Source organism: Rhincodon typus, chromosome 13 (genome assembly GCF_021869965.1).
Source record: "Rhincodon typus isolate 14 chromosome 13, sRhiTyp1.1, whole genome shotgun sequence".
NCBI classification, from domain to species: domain Eukaryota; kingdom Metazoa; phylum Chordata; class Chondrichthyes; order Orectolobiformes; family Rhincodontidae; genus Rhincodon; species Rhincodon typus.
The window spans coordinates 54,332,913-54,348,546 of NC_063344.1; the positions used below are offsets into that span (position 1 = coordinate 54,332,913).

General features: G+C 39.8%; 1 protein-coding gene across 1 annotated transcript in view; it reads left to right on the top strand.

Annotated features, from left to right (window-relative positions):
• per2 (period circadian clock 2) overlaps positions 1-15,634 on the top strand; it is a 79,458-nt gene that overhangs the window by 58,605 nt on the left and 5,219 nt on the right. Inside the window, exons 19-23 of the mRNA XM_048604121.1 lie at positions 1,481-1,747; positions 3,344-4,167; positions 6,355-6,538; positions 9,088-9,277; positions 13,972-14,122. Coding sequence (XP_048460078.1) covers positions 1,481-1,747; positions 3,344-4,167; positions 6,355-6,538; positions 9,088-9,277; positions 13,972-14,122 — 1,616 coding nt within the window. The remainder of the gene's footprint in view (positions 1-1,480; positions 1,748-3,343; positions 4,168-6,354; positions 6,539-9,087; positions 9,278-13,971; positions 14,123-15,634) is intronic.

Genomic DNA, 15,634 nt, shown 5'->3' on the forward strand with positions numbered 1-15,634 from the left:
GGTTTTTATTGAATCAGGTGATACCTGATTTTATATTCTGATTTCAGTGAAATGAAAATCAAGGACACATATATACTGTGTGGCTGTTGTCTGTTTATCAAAGCAAGTCATAATTAGCCCCTGTGTGTAGACAGCTGTCTAATCATGTAATATTCAAATTTTTGGTTTTTCAAACTGTGGTTGTTCTGAACGGAAAGAATGCCTCCTTAAACTTATGCAACCATCTGTCAGAATTGCGAAGCACAGCTTAACTACATTAATGCAGTATTAATAGAGAGGCATTTAACCATCTTTTTCAGATGTTTCAGTGATCATGTTACTTGGATATGTTAGTTCAGTGCTGCTTGCTTCCAATGGACTCAGCTTTCCTTATTCTGCAACAAGTTCCTGCCCAACAACCCTCCTGTGATCCTTAGTCTGGTCATTTTGTGCATTCCCTTTGCCTCATTGCTTCACTATCAGCAGTTATCTGTTTTAGTTGATTCGGCCTGAAATTTTAAAACTCTTGCATGTTCTCTCCTTTTCTTCACATGCCCCACTCATTTTTAAAGTGCATTTTAAAACTTTGATAAAGCTTTGGATTACCTTCCTAATGCCTCTATGTTACTTGGTTTTAATTCTTTTGTAATATACCTATGAAATTCTGTGGTTTACTGCATTAATGGCGATATTTAAATGTCAGCTGTTCCCCACCCGTCCCCCCCGCCACAGCCATCACCAGCACCAGCACCACATTCAGTAAACAAACTTTAAAACATGGGAAAAAGGCATAACGTTCTTTAAACTCTAGAGGTGACGATTTAACAATTCCCAATGGTGAATCTTAATTAAAATGTTACTTCTTTTAAAACAACTGTTCCAACTTTATCAATTAAAAAATGTTTTATCAAACTGCTTAAGCATCACTTTTCGAGAAAAACTTTTGGTTCTACAGTGTGATACTCTAGCAATCATCAGTTTACAATTCCTTGATTTAATTGATCATCATTTTTGAAAACTATCTTTTTGAATCCTTTGCTTTGTTGAACGTGTTAGATAAGTGCACGTTTTTGTTGTATGTTAAGCTTCTCTGTCTTTCATTTGCTTCCCCTTTTTAAAAGCACAATCTTTCTCGGGGAGAGTTCCACTCATGTTGAAAACTGGGCATACATCATGTAGTATTGAAACTTCCAGCTATTAAAAGCCACTGTAGCTGTGTTGTCACATAATCATGTCCACACACATGCACACTATGTAACAAAGATGTTTATTCTTCCTCTGCACCCAGCCTAACAGCGCTGATATTAATTGTTGCAATCCTGACTAACAACATTTAACAGAATAGTAAAACATCAGAGGTAACCAATACGAGTTAGCAGCAACCTAACCTTTGTCCACTGACAGTGTTCCAGCTGTTAAAAAATCCATTTTCTTGATACATTTAATTGTCTAAAATGCTGTGCTTTCTTAAAATTACAATTGTGAATTTGAAATTTGATAGAAATCTTGTTGGAGGACAGGCTTGGTACTACTGACTCCGCAGAAAACATGGCATCTACTACACTGGTCACCACTACGCCTCCTGTGACCCAGGAAAAGGAACCATACAAGAAACTTGGCCTCACCAAAGAAGTTTTAGCTGCTCACACACAAAAGGAAGAGCAGATATTCTTGAGCAAGTTCAAGGAGCTGAGTAAACTGAAAACATTTGAACCTTCCTGCAAATCGTACTTAGAAGATCAGTACAAAGGATGTTCAGGAGATTGTGGTAAGAACTACAAACATTTCCTCTTTTTAATTTCCTCCCTGAGTTGCAAGAGTTGCATTGTGATATGGTATAAGATCTGTTGCATATGATGTGACATGCGCAAAGGGAAAGAATGTGGACTGATGTACCATTGCACTTTTTATATGCTAAAATGCTGTATATTGTTAAATATAAAATACATCTTTCATTTACGAACCATCTTTTAAGGGTACAATGAGTGTAACAAATGACAGAGCGTGTACTAATGGGTGGAAATTGTTCTGTAGTCAATCACCGTTCACATTGTAATATCATATTTGATACTCCAGAAGGAAAAACCAGTAAAACTTGCAATGACACATAATGAACCAACTTGTCTTGTACAGTATAGTTAAAAATGGAACTTCAGTTTGCCCTGTACACTCATTTCCAAGTTTTATTGTTTTGTTTACTGCTTTCTTTTTTTCCCTGTGAGATTATTGTGAAGTTTGAGTTAAATGGATTGGTGTCTTTGAACTCCCATGTCATATAAATGGAAACAGTTGCTAAAGTTTTTAAATACCTGTAATCAACCCGTTCAGAAATGTTATTACATACTTCTGGAACAGGTGGGACTTGAACAGGGCCTTCTGAGAAACAAAGGTACTAAACGTGTGCTTTGCCAATAAGATACACCTGTTTAAAAGTCTGGTCTTAGCACTCAGTTTTGGACCCAGAAGCTCTTGTGCTACAGTGGTAGTGTACCTACCTCGGAGGCTCGGCCCAAAGGGTCTAGGCCCGAAACGTCAGCCTTTCTGCTCCTACGATGCTGCTTGGCCTGCTGTGTTCATCCAGCCCTGCACCTTGTTGTCTCAGAGGCTGGAGGCCCGGTTTTAAGTCCCACCTGCTGTACAAGTGTAACATAACGCCTCTAAAGAGGTTGATTTAAAAATAACAATTTTGGACCTAATTGCAGATCATCATAGTTCACATTTGCCCAGATGTGCTAAGTCAGATGTCTGCAGGTTTTGCACTCCTCAAGTGTCGATTCAGTCAACCTTGTGGAGCATTAGGTTCAGCTACTTGGCTTAGACCTTGTCTTTCACTCAATGTTCTCAGAGGATTTTTTTTTCACCTTATAATCCCATCTTGGCCTTTTCATGCCTAACAAATCTGAAGCAATTTTTTCTTTTACTGAGTTTTTTATCAGAATCTCATCCTTTGAGTAAAATATTGAACATTATGTAACAGCCCCAGCAGTCAAATTGAGAAACCAGTAGAAAGATATATTCATATGGATGGTACTATTTTGCTTTTGTAATCCAGGGTAACATGGAATACTAAATTATTTAATTTGACAAGTCATTTTCCTTTTATTACAACCTTCCAATAATAATAAAATGCCTTAACTGTATAATCTGTCAGTGCAAATCTTCCAAAAGTTGCTATAGCAAAATACACTTATAAAATAGTTATTGAGATCTGTCAGTCTCCTATCTGATAGTTTTAAGGAACTAAGAGTGAAAGAGTTATGGGGTTGATTTCAAAAAATTTACCATTGTCATTGCTTGTACAATCAATATATGTGTCAGTTGTTTTGAGTGACCTCAGTTAGCAACCTGTTCCTTCTTCATACAGGTTCTCAAGGATTCAAACCTGGATGGAATCGTGCTGAGCCTGTGTACAAAAAAGGCGGAAAGAATAAGAAGCTGAAATCAAAACGCATCAAGCAGCAGGAATTGTCTGACAGTTCTCCATCTCGCACCAACCAGCATACACCGCCTTCCTGGTCCCCATCCGCTGTCTCTCAGAGTAGATATTCAGCTATACCGTTTACAACAGTTATGCCACCCTATCAACTGCCAGTATTTTCTGCCCATGGAGGTATGCCTCCTACTGCTGACCCCTCTCTGTCCAACTTTGAAAATGCTCAGGCTGTTCACTGCACCACACAGCCTCCACCGTACTCTGCACCCCTGGTAACCCCTATGGTAGCATTTGTGCTCCCTAATTACATGCTGCCTGGGATGAACGACACTGCACAGGAGCCTTTCTTTGCAAGCCAAGCTGCATTCCCTTCACAATCGACCTTTTTACCACAGACGACGTTTTCTGCAGAGACTTCTTCATTCCCGTCTCAGCCACAGTTTGCATCACAACATTATGATCCACCAGCAGAAGGCGAGAAGGCAGCTGCACTAGAACCTCGAGATGCCCCGTCATGTTGCTGTACTCCACAATCAGTAGGCCCTCAAGGCCACACTTCCCCTCCATTATTCCAGTCCAGGTGCAGTTCACCTTTACAACTGAATCTGCTGCAGCTGGAAGAAATGCCCAAATCATCAGAAGGAATTGCAGTTGTTGGAATTGTAGGTGGAAGTGGATCAATGGTTGATGGAGGAGGTATGAGCAATACCCCCAATATTGCGAATGTGGACGTTGCAAAGGATGAAACAGAACTGGTAAATTACTTAGTTTGAAAATATAACAATTTTCATTTAAAATGTGGGTTTTCGTGTTTTTAAGGCATAAATATCTCGTCTCTTGTAAATATTAATATTTTACAGTGTGAAATTCCAAATTTCAAAGGAAAAGCTCAATATATTAAGCAGTCAACGGAACCTAAAGTGCAAAATTCTTACTTTGGCAGAATTTATATTTAAAGTAGAATAGAGGAGGCAAGAAACATAGAAACTGGTTCAACCAGCCAAAGGTCACACCGACCCAAAGATATCTATTGCTTTCAGATGAGGGAAAATAAAAAGGTGAAAAAGGCTTTGAATTTTTAAATCTTGGTCAGAGTTTTTTTTTTTTAAAGTGCTGATTCTGAAAACTGGAAAGGATATGACAATGTATGATCAGGTAATTCGTATTTCTTTTTCACTCCAGTACTTATGGAAATTGTAAGGAACCTGGAAAGTATCATGTGAAATGTTTGTGTCTTACAATCCCGACAGGAAGCTCTGGATACACCCTCTTCTATTCAATAGAATTGAGTGTAGACTAAGTATTTTGTTATTAATAACACATTCCTTCGGCTTTGACTTTTCCTTCAATTCAGTCCTGTTACCATGCCTGTCTTGACATAATCCAACAATCTGGAAATTCCTGGCAGTGCATTGTCATTCCTTGTTTAAATATAAACCATCTAAAATAAGACAGTGGAAAAATAGTGAGCAAATAAATTGCAAAATTTTGTTTAAAATGCTTAGAAAGATTTACCTGACAACAAAATTTATGTTTTATACTTCTGTGAGATTGGGGAAGAAACAAATTTACCTCGGGACATTTTATTGCCATTTTAAAAATCTTTCATATTTTACTTTTCATATAGAACATGAATGGGTCCAAAGGTGACCCTGCACTTCCAAACTTTGAAATTTTGCTTTCCTCTGTTTGTCCCTTCACTTAATTTTCAACAGTGTATTGTGCCTCCTAACTTTGTGTCACCTGCAAACTCGGAACCTCTCATTAACAAAGTCGCTGGTTTTATTTGGTAACAATCTGAGGTCCTAGTCTCGATCTCTGGTGAACATCAATCATCATATCCTGCCAACTGATATTTTTCCTTTAACAACTACACTCAACTTCTAAATCACCCTGTTGCAAGCCTTGCAAACTTGAGAGGCTTGGAAAAATGAGGACTTTATTCACTGTTGCAGAACTCTTTTAAGGAGGAAAACCTAGTAACTGTTAAACATTGAGATGACATTTGGAGATTATATTAATATCCTAATATCTATTGAGATGGATAGATATAGGTTCAAACTAGTAGAAAAAGTGTGAAGGAAGAAGTTAACTGTTTCCAAGGGAAAATTTATTTTATCAGTACATTGCAGTGACTTTGCAAATGATGATTGAGATTGGATTGATGATGTGATTTAAGAAGGAAATGAGACAGTACCAGTTGGGTGCAAGGAACTGTTCTATAAACTGCCGCATTAGTGCTGAGTTGACATTTTGTTAGGGGACCAGAAGAATGCAGTGACTTGCATTACTATGTGTGAATTAGTGAAGAATCTTATGTTATATTTGACTAATGGTTGGTTGTTTTGATTTTTTGTCATGATGTCACTACCCTTTTAAAATTCATTGTTTTGCTCTTTAAATTGGAAAGAAATGAAGACCATACACTTCCTGAAAAACACTATATTCCTGAAATATGCAAGAGAGGGAGTTGTATTTTGAGTCTATACTTTTGCAGTAGTCTTTGCAGCTGCTGCTGGATCCAAGTAGACAGCAGTGTTTGCACTGCGTGCTAGCATTGGTCCTAGACCTGCGCATGTCTGAGCATTTTTGTGTATTTGGGTCTTGACTAAAATTTTTCTGTTTCTTTGGTTTTGGGGAAATGCCAATCCTTGAGTGGCCTAAGTCTAGACCTCTATGAACACTGTGTTCAGGTCTGATAACTCACAAGATGGCAAAACCAGATTGAAATTTAAAATGTGGGTTTGCAAATGTACATACGTTTGTGCATTTTTGTTTAGTTTGGCATGTGGATCACAAATGTTGTACAACAGTGTGTGTTCAGTGTGAAATATGTTCTGCTGAATGTTGCAGCTAGTTGCTGTGGTTCGAAATGTTATTCATGAAATGAATGGGTCCAAGAGGCTAAACATTTTTGAATGAATTTGTTTTGGTTTCTTAAGGCTGTATCACCCGATGAACCCCAGAACAGTGATGCTCACTCCACCTCTACTGACCTGTTGGATCTGTTACTTCAAGATTCACTGTCAGGCACAGGATCTGCAGGCTCGGGGAGTGCCAGATCAACAGCCTCAGGCTCTTCAGGCTCCCCTTCTAATGGGTGTGGAATGTCAGGAACTGACACAGGTATTTATATAGATATAAAAGTAATTGCTTCTACTTCTGGCAGAGCTTTTACATCTGTTTTGTTCATCCAAAGATTAGGAACGACCGCCGACAAAGTGTTTCTCCCCAACCTGCCTTGCTAAAAGTCGAAGGTAAAACAAACAAATGTATCAACTCACTAGTACCTTATTTTGATGGACTAAGTTACAACAGTGGCTTCGGTTAGAGTAAGAGATGTGAGGTAGAATGGCTTCCCTCTTGTCCAAAGCCTCGCTTGACTACAGCATTTTTTTTCAACTTTTTTTCTATTTCAAAAGGATTTGTTTGACAATTCACTGTGTGTCTAAAACTGTGCTGTGACACAGAAACATCTCATTTAATTTTTAAAAAAAAGTTGTATTTAACCTAGTCAAAGAAACATACACACTTGAAGTTTAAGCCACCCAAATTTGGAATGGGAGAATAGGTTAAGCATTTTAAAATCTTGTAAGTTTAAGGGTGTCCAGCTCTTGAAGTCTATGTCTTGGCTCACTGCATTCTGGGTTCAACGTTAGTGTGGCCTATTTAGGTGTTCTTCAGGTGTCAGTAGTTGTTGAGTTGAGTTCTTTTAGATGCCACAGGAAGATACCTTTTTAAATGATCAAAATCAGCATACAGGGTTCAAAACTTGCAAGTCTGATGGAGGTAGAGAGGAGGACCCATGTAGGGCAACCAGAAAATGCTGGAGAAACTCAGCAGGATTGGTAGCATCTGTGGAGAGGGAAGCAGAGTTAACATCATTTCTTTTTCTTTGTCTACAGATGCTGCCACACCTGCTGAGTTTCTCCAGCACTTTCTGTGCTTGCTTCAGATTTTTAGCATCCACAGTATTTTGTTTTTATTTCACCCACATAGGGATCTTTCTTCTTTACTACCTCATTTGTTTGTGCCATTCTGCAGAAAAGCAGTACTTAAAGAGGGTTGGGATAACAAGGTGTAGAGCTGGATGAACACAGCAGGCCAAGCAGCATCAGAGGAGCAGGAAAGCTGACGTTTTGGGCCCAGACCCTTCTTCAGAAAGCTTAAAGAGGGTTATCTGGCTTGTCATATGTACTTCTTTCTCCAAGTGACCAAATTATCCCAAATATGGTTGTAGTGTAGTGGATTTCAGTTGCATGGTTTACATGATTAGATGATGTCTGACGAAATTCCTTTCACAGCTAGAGTCCTGGTTTCTAAGTGATTTATTTCCAATGGTTTGTATCTAGTTGAGTATGCAAGTGATTATCTGGATGTTTACCTATTGGAATAGGAGATGGCCCCATTCATACTTCTTCAAGGTAACTGTTCTTAGGTAGGCTTTGATGACAGGGTTTCACCATCTAGTGCTTTGAAGTATGAAGGCACAGTGCAGCAAATGTTGACCGTCTTGATTGTGATGTCAGATTGTTCGAAGGTGGCATTATGCTTCTTAAAAACTCAGGTGGTTTTCAGCCAGTAAACTCATTGTCATTTTTTATACAGCATACCTCAAGACTCCAAAGGCACCTCGAAGCGGTAATATATTTTGGGCTTTCCTGTAGTTAAAGAAGTTTCCATAGCAATGCAAGTTGTTTTTTTTTTAACTTCTGGATGAAAAGAGTGTTGTTTGCTCTGTTGTAGAGAAACTTGGATGTAACTGTTGAAACCTCAGTCTGGGCATTCATGGAATCAGGGGGACTACATGGATATATTCTGGGATTCCTGCTTCCTTTCTCAGAGCCTCCAATTTTTTCACCAGTGTAGGTTAAGAATGCAGAATGTGATTCTGTGAAGTGCAAGAACTGCAGCACTTGTCCTTTTACCTTCAATCTCCTGATCGTTCATTGTCCAAAATTCCCTTGACAAGTGAAACTGGGATTTATATGCAGTTCTTTCAATTTGGTAGGTTCACCACTGACAATGTGGCCTGCTTTACACTGGGGGAGATTAAGTTGGGTGACGACTTTGTGAAACATCTCTGCTCAATCTGCAAGCATCGACCCAAGTATCTAGTGACCTATTTTAATTCTCTATCTTGTTCATATGCTGACCTCTCTGTCTTTGGAATATTGCACTGTTACAATGAAGTTCATTACTAGTTTGGCTCATTAACTCAGTTAGGCACTTCATTTCTGGACTCAATGTTTAAGTCACCGATTTCCAGTCAACCTCTGTCTCCCTTTCTTTGCATCATGCAATCTAAACCTTGTTTTTCTCCTTGTTTGGACTGCTGTTGTTCTTTTCATCTGTTATTCACATCTTCTTTGGACACTTTTTGTTTATTAACTTGTCCTTTTGGCTATAGACAACTAACATTTTTGTCATTTAATGTCTCCTATCTTTCACCCTATCACAGACATCCCCCATTTTTCCCCTCCTGTCTCCTGTTTCACTTGTGTAAAATCTATTACATTTCCAACATTTCTCTTTCTTTCTACCGATATTGAATCGCTAAGTATTTCTGCTATTGTCTGTTGTTATCTTAGATTTCTACCATGCTTGTATTCCTTTGTCTAACCTCTGACTATTTTACTTCATTAAATTGAGACTTTTTTAAAAATCATTATTAGGAAGCAGTCATCTAAGCAACACCAGCAAATATTTTGGAAGCATTGACTCCTCGGAGAATGACCTCAAGTCAAAACTAGGAAACTCTAAGAAGATTGACCATTTCACTAATTGTGTACTCCAAGACCCAGTCTGGCTCTCAATGGCAAATACAGATGAAACAACAATGATGACCTATCAACTTCCGTCTAGGTGAGTACTGAAACTCTAGCAGGAAGTTTTTGTCAATTAAAGACCCTGAGAAATAAGAACAGGAGTAAGCCTTTTAGCCTCTCAAGCCTGCTCCGCCATTCATTAGGATTATGGCTGATCCAACATTCCTCAAATCCACTTGCCTGCACTTTCCCCATAATGCTCAAATTCACTGACTGATCAAGAATTTATCTATCTCAGCCTTAAAGATACACAAGGACTCTGCCTGCAGCTCTCTATGGCAAGGAATACCAAAAACTCTCAATTCTCACAGAAGTAAATTGATATCTCTTTAAACTATATTCCTAACCACCCTGTTCTGAGATGTTCCTACACACCTCTGGAGCAGATGGGACTTGAACCCAGGTCTCCCAATCCAGGGGTAGGGATGCTACTACTGCACCATAAGAGGGCCCTTTTGACGCCTCTTTATTCTGCGCTTTTGCCTAATGGCTCTAGATTTTCCCATGAAGGGAAACATCCTTTCAGCATTTACTGTCTCAAGCCCCTTAAGAATCTGATATGTTTCAATGAGATCAACTCTCATTCTTCTAAACTCCAGTGAGTGGAGTCCCACCCTGTTTAACCTTTGCTCATAAGATAATCCCTTCATTTCAGGGGTTGTCCTTGTGAACCTTCTCTGAACTGCCTCCAGTGAAATAATATCTTTCTTTAAGTAAGGGGTCCAAAACTGCTCTCACTACTTCAGATATGTTCTCACCAGCACCTCGTACAGTTGCAGTAAGGCCTTCGTCCTGTCATACTCCAGCTCCCTTGAAATAAGGGCCAACATTCCATTAGCCTTCCTGATTACTTGCTGCCCCTGTGTGCTCGCTTTCGGTGTTTAATGTACAATACCCCAAGACCCTTTGTGTTGCATCTTTTCTCCTTTTAAATAACATTATGTTCTTTTGTTCTCCCTTCCAAAATGAACAACTTCACATTTTCCCACATTATACTCCATTTGCCAACTTTTTGTCCACTTAACCTATCAAGATCTCTCTGGTAAGCTGTATGTATCCATCTTGTAGCCTGCCCTTCTACCTAATGTTGTGTCATCTGCAAATTTAGCTACAGTACATTTGCTTCCTTTCTCCAAGTCATTAGTATATATTGTAAATAATTGTGGTCGCGTCACTGATCCCTGTGGGACCCCACTGGTCACAGGTCACCAACCTGAAAAATAACCCCTTATCCTCATTTGCCGTTTTGTGTCCATGTGCCAATTCTCTACCCATGCCAGAACGGTACCTCCAACATCATGTGCCCTTATGACTTAACCTTTTGTGAGATACTTTATCGAACACCTTCTGGAAATCCAATTACAACACATCTACTGGTTCCCCTCTATCCACTCTGATTGAGTTTTCCTCAAAAAACTCTTAATGAATTAGTCAGACCTTATTTCACTTTCTTGAAACCATGCTGACTCTGCTTGATTGGATTATGATTGTTGTTGCACTAATCCATGTGTTTTCAATGTTACTGTATCTTGTGACTTTAATTCTGTTTAGCCACTGCCTTGCAGTTGATTGAGTGATATTGGCTGGTATCAAAGTTCTACTGTGATCACCTGAAAGTCTGTGCATTGATCCAGTGAAGAAGAATGTTGGGTTATGTGCAATATTCTCCTTGATGATAACACATCAGAAGAGGCTCCACTTGGTTACTAACAAGCTGCCCCTGGCCAGAAGATTTGATGCATAAGCTTGTTAAGAAGACATAGCTCAGGGATGAATAGAGAACTCCTCTTTATAACCTGTTAGCATTTTGACCATTTGTTAGCATACAGTTGTCCGATTATCTTGGTTAATGCCTCCAGCCTGTAAAGATGAACTTTTTTTGTTTGAAAGGCTGCATTTGCTGACACCCAGGAGTATTCAAGAGTTACAGCAAAATCTCTGGAATAAAACTGAAATAAAAAAAAACAAACATCTAAAAACATAAAACCATTAATGACGAACTACATCGGTGAAGAGAACAAAATTAAAATAGATGTTTTACACATTGGCCATATATTGCACATGTATATGGTGTCAGCACACATTTCCTTTGTGAAAGGCACATGCCTGCATTGGAGATGCAAGGAATAATATAATTTCTGTCACATGTTTGAAATCAGAATCTGAAGCAGCTGTACACTGTTGCAGAGAACATTATCAAGAAGGCTAATACCTGTGCTGAAGGCATAAGAAATTGGATCACCCTAACATATGTCTGATTTCATTTTCTTTTTCAGGATTGAGATAGATTTACAACTTAAGGTCTAAAACCAGTGCTGAGGAATTTTCTTTGCTTCTGAAAAACACCCAGTGTTTATTTCAGTTGACTTTTTTAAAATGAAAATTGGGCAGTTTTCATAACAGGGAGCCAGTCCACGAGGCCAGCTTTACTGTGGGCTGACAAATTGACGGACTGGCCATTGTCTCTTAACTACAACAGGATCATCTCAGTGTTTGAACAGCATTACAGTCTTGGAAAGAAAGGTGTTGGCAAAATCCATTTTCATCCTTGGGGCGTAAGAAGTTGGAATTGCCCATGTATGCTGGACAGTTTTTTGTTACAATGTGGTCTCTGTACTAAGACACGAAGCAATGGTGTTTATACTCCAGTGCTTTTACTTAAATTCCTCTTCTTCACTGTTCTTGTTGACTCTTGCTGCAGTATAATTTCAAAGACTTGGGTAGTTTTGTTATTTCTTCAAAATGGTCAGCAGTGTTGACTAGGTACTGATTAAGTCACAGTTTAATTTGTTAATAATGGTGACATCAGACACACACGTGACCTCGTCACTCGACCTGTCTACATGCCAGGCTTCCCAGATAGAAGTTAGGAGCTGTAACTCCCAGCCGGTTTTTTTTTTTTTTTTTAAAAATGATTTTCCTCCCTCACTATTCCCAGCTTTGAGCCGGTGAGCACATGTTCAGGTTCTCCAATCTTTGGGTGAGATAACAGTTTCTGTACTAGGGATTAAATCAGTATTAATCTGCTGTGCCAGCAACATGCTGTCCATGGTTAAATAATTGATACCTTAATGCAATTCTCTAAAAAATAAAAGATAGTGTAATGATCTAATCTTGGGCTTCAGTAATATTAAAAAGCCAACACCACGGTAGACATTTTATAACCCTCTGAAGTCCCTGTGCAATAAGAGTCATTTTCCAATCATTCCCTGCTATCCTTTAAAAAGTATGTTTTATATACAAAAGTGTTCCTGATTTATGATCTGCTTTTGTTCCAGCATGGTTAGTGTAGTGCTGTTGATCTGTCCTCCATGATGTCAAATAATTCTTGCAGAAAAAGATAAGCAATTTGCCAATTATGTCAGGTGTTATGGAGATTATTCATATTGAATACAGTCATGTTCTGTTTTAGTTATACTTTTTTTTTAATAGTGTACCTTACTTATATTGCCAGCTTGAGCGAGCAACCCAGCAACAAAGTTTATTCTGAAATTTAGGGTCTGAAATTTGAGCAAAGGAAACAGGGTACAAGTGGCAAGTTGGACCTGTTAGGTAAGGAAAATCACTAAAGGACTGGCAATGACTAATGGTTAAACATCGGAAATAGGAGCAGGAGCAGGCCATTCAGTCCTTACAGCCTGCTCCACCATTCAGTATGATCGTGGCTGATCATCCGACTTAGTACCCTGTTCCTGCTTCTTCCCCATAAGGGAATACTACAAGGCCTACAACAGATATACATTTCTCTATGGCACACACACCCAAAGAGAAAGGTGACTCAGCTATTGTTAACAAAAAGTTAAAGATTACATTAGAACAAAGCAAGTGGTTTGTTGAAATGCCAGAAACAGTGGTAAACACTGCCCAATGCACCATAATCACTTTACCAACCAACCAATGGTCTGTAATAATCAACCCATAAAACACATTCATAGTTTCACCTCACCCTTACAACCTTAGCACTGCTGCAAGCCTCACACACACTTCACAGCTTGTGCATACAGCCAGGCATTCAACATCTCAGATGCATCTTCCTAACGGACTGTACCACAGCCGCTGACAGGCTTAACTTACCTTTCACTTGTAGGACAAGTGTTAGTACAGTGATTCTAAGACTCTGTGGGTCCTCACCCTGATGTAAGAGCTGTCGCTGCTACACCTGGTACTCCACGAAGAAAGCCATCAACAAACGCATAAAGCTCGACCCCATATACACTCCACCGTGAAGGAAAGCCGGAAGTGAGGTAATCCAGCTCAACGGACTCCAGAGTTTAAATAACAGGCGGGAAAACACAACAGCGCTTCATCGGAGGCTGTACTGAACAACGAACCAGCTCGGCGAGCCGACCAACCACAACATCCACAATCTACTCTAAAACCTTAGTGGCATTAGTTGAAGCATTGCCCTCCAGAATATCAGCACTGATGTTAGATCAGCTTTTTCTTGTCACAATCTTTCTACTCTACATATTTTGCTAGACCTGTATACCGATGCCCTCATCAAAATGGTGTCCAGCGCAGCTCAAACCAGAAATGTGCAAGCACGCTAGATACTCCCTCCCCACTCTCCAGCTGTTGACATGTGCAATTTCCTATTGGCCATCTTGTTGGGAGTGCTTTGCCTTATGTGTTGAGTATAATTGTCGCTAATAGGTTTACTTTTAGTATTTTGTGAGGCAATTTTATTTAGAAACTCAATTGGCATGCTAATCATAATCGTTCCAACTTTAGGGACATTGAAACCGTTCTAAAAGAAGACCGAGAAAAGCTGAAAATGATGCAGAGAAATCAACCAAAATTCACAGAGGATCAAAAAAAAGAACTCTACGAGGTTTTTCCCTGGTTTAGGACAAGTATACTGCCAAAGACCATTGATATCACAGTAAGTATTACATGGTTTTCCAAGTTTTCAGTTCTAGCACTGGGAGTAAATTATGCCCTCATCCATTTCCTTACCTGTCTGTATTCTTTATTCTCAGATAAAACATAGTACAGCCATTGTTTCAGTATGATTCCTTCCTTCCTGTCCCAACACTCCAATCACACAAGATCCAATCATTCACTACATTATTATGCTACATCACGTCACTATTGAAACTATTGTTAGATTCTGGAGGGAGTTGCCCTGTTATATGGCTAAATTTAGATGCAAAAGTAAAATACAACCAAAAGAAAAACAAAGGTCACAAAATGCAGCTTCATAGCTCTACAGGCACCCTTGCAGCTGGAGGCCCTGAAAATGGCACGTGCAGCACTTTCAACTCCTTCCAGTGTAATGCCCAGTGCTAGAACGGTGCTCATGTGGATGCCATCTGTGCACCAGAAACTTTCACCATGCAGATTGTGATAATAAACAGTTGTAATGTTGATCTGACATATGATTTACCATACACTGGAGCAGCATGGATCTTGCAGCTGCTCCTGTGTTTGCAGGCTTACTTAAGAGTTTCATTGTAGTTATTATGTTCCACTAATATGAGGTTTTCATAAGTACATGAATAGGAAATGTTTGGAGCGATATGGACCAGGAGCAGGCAAGTGGGACTAGTTTAGTTTGGCATTATGTTTGGCATGGACTGATTGGACCAAAGGTCCATTTCCGTGCTGGATGACCCTATCTTGGACAATGCCGGTCCAGTTATCCTCTATATCGGGCAGACCAAACGCAAGCTTGGGGACTGCTTCACGGGGCATCTCTGTTCTGCATGCAACAACCAAGTCGACCTTCCAGTTGCTGTCCATTTTAATTCCCCCTCCCACTCCCCTGATGACATGTCTATCCTTGGCCTCCTGCACTGTCAGAATGAGGCCAAACGTAAACCAGAGGAACAACACCTGATGTTTCGCCTTAGAAGCTTACAGCCCAGTGGCCTTAACATTGACTTCACCAGTTTCAAAATCCCTCCACAACCAGCCTTATCCCATGTCTAACCCTCCTCCTCCTGACCTGACCTAACCTGTATGCCTTCCCACTCACCTATCCGCTGCACCCTTCCCATGGACCAATCACAATAACCCCCTACTTGCATCCACCTATCACCATCTCTCTTACCCTTACCCCAGCACCCTCTCCCCCAGCTCCCCATTTATTTCTGCACTCCCCTCCCTTTCCCAGTCCTGACAAAGGGTTTCGGCCCGAAACATTGACTTACGTGCTTCTCGGATGCTGTGCTTTTCCAGTCTCACAACTATAGACCTTGGCTTCCAGCATCTACAGTCCTTATTGTTTCCAGTTATTGACCTGTACTAACCACTCACAGTTGAATAAGTATTCCAGTGCCAAAGAAACACTCAGCCCTCCATATTACTGCCATTTAAAGGAACATGATGTGGAGGTGCCGGTGTAGGACTGAGGTGGACAAAGTCAAAAGTCACACAACAACAGGTTATAGTC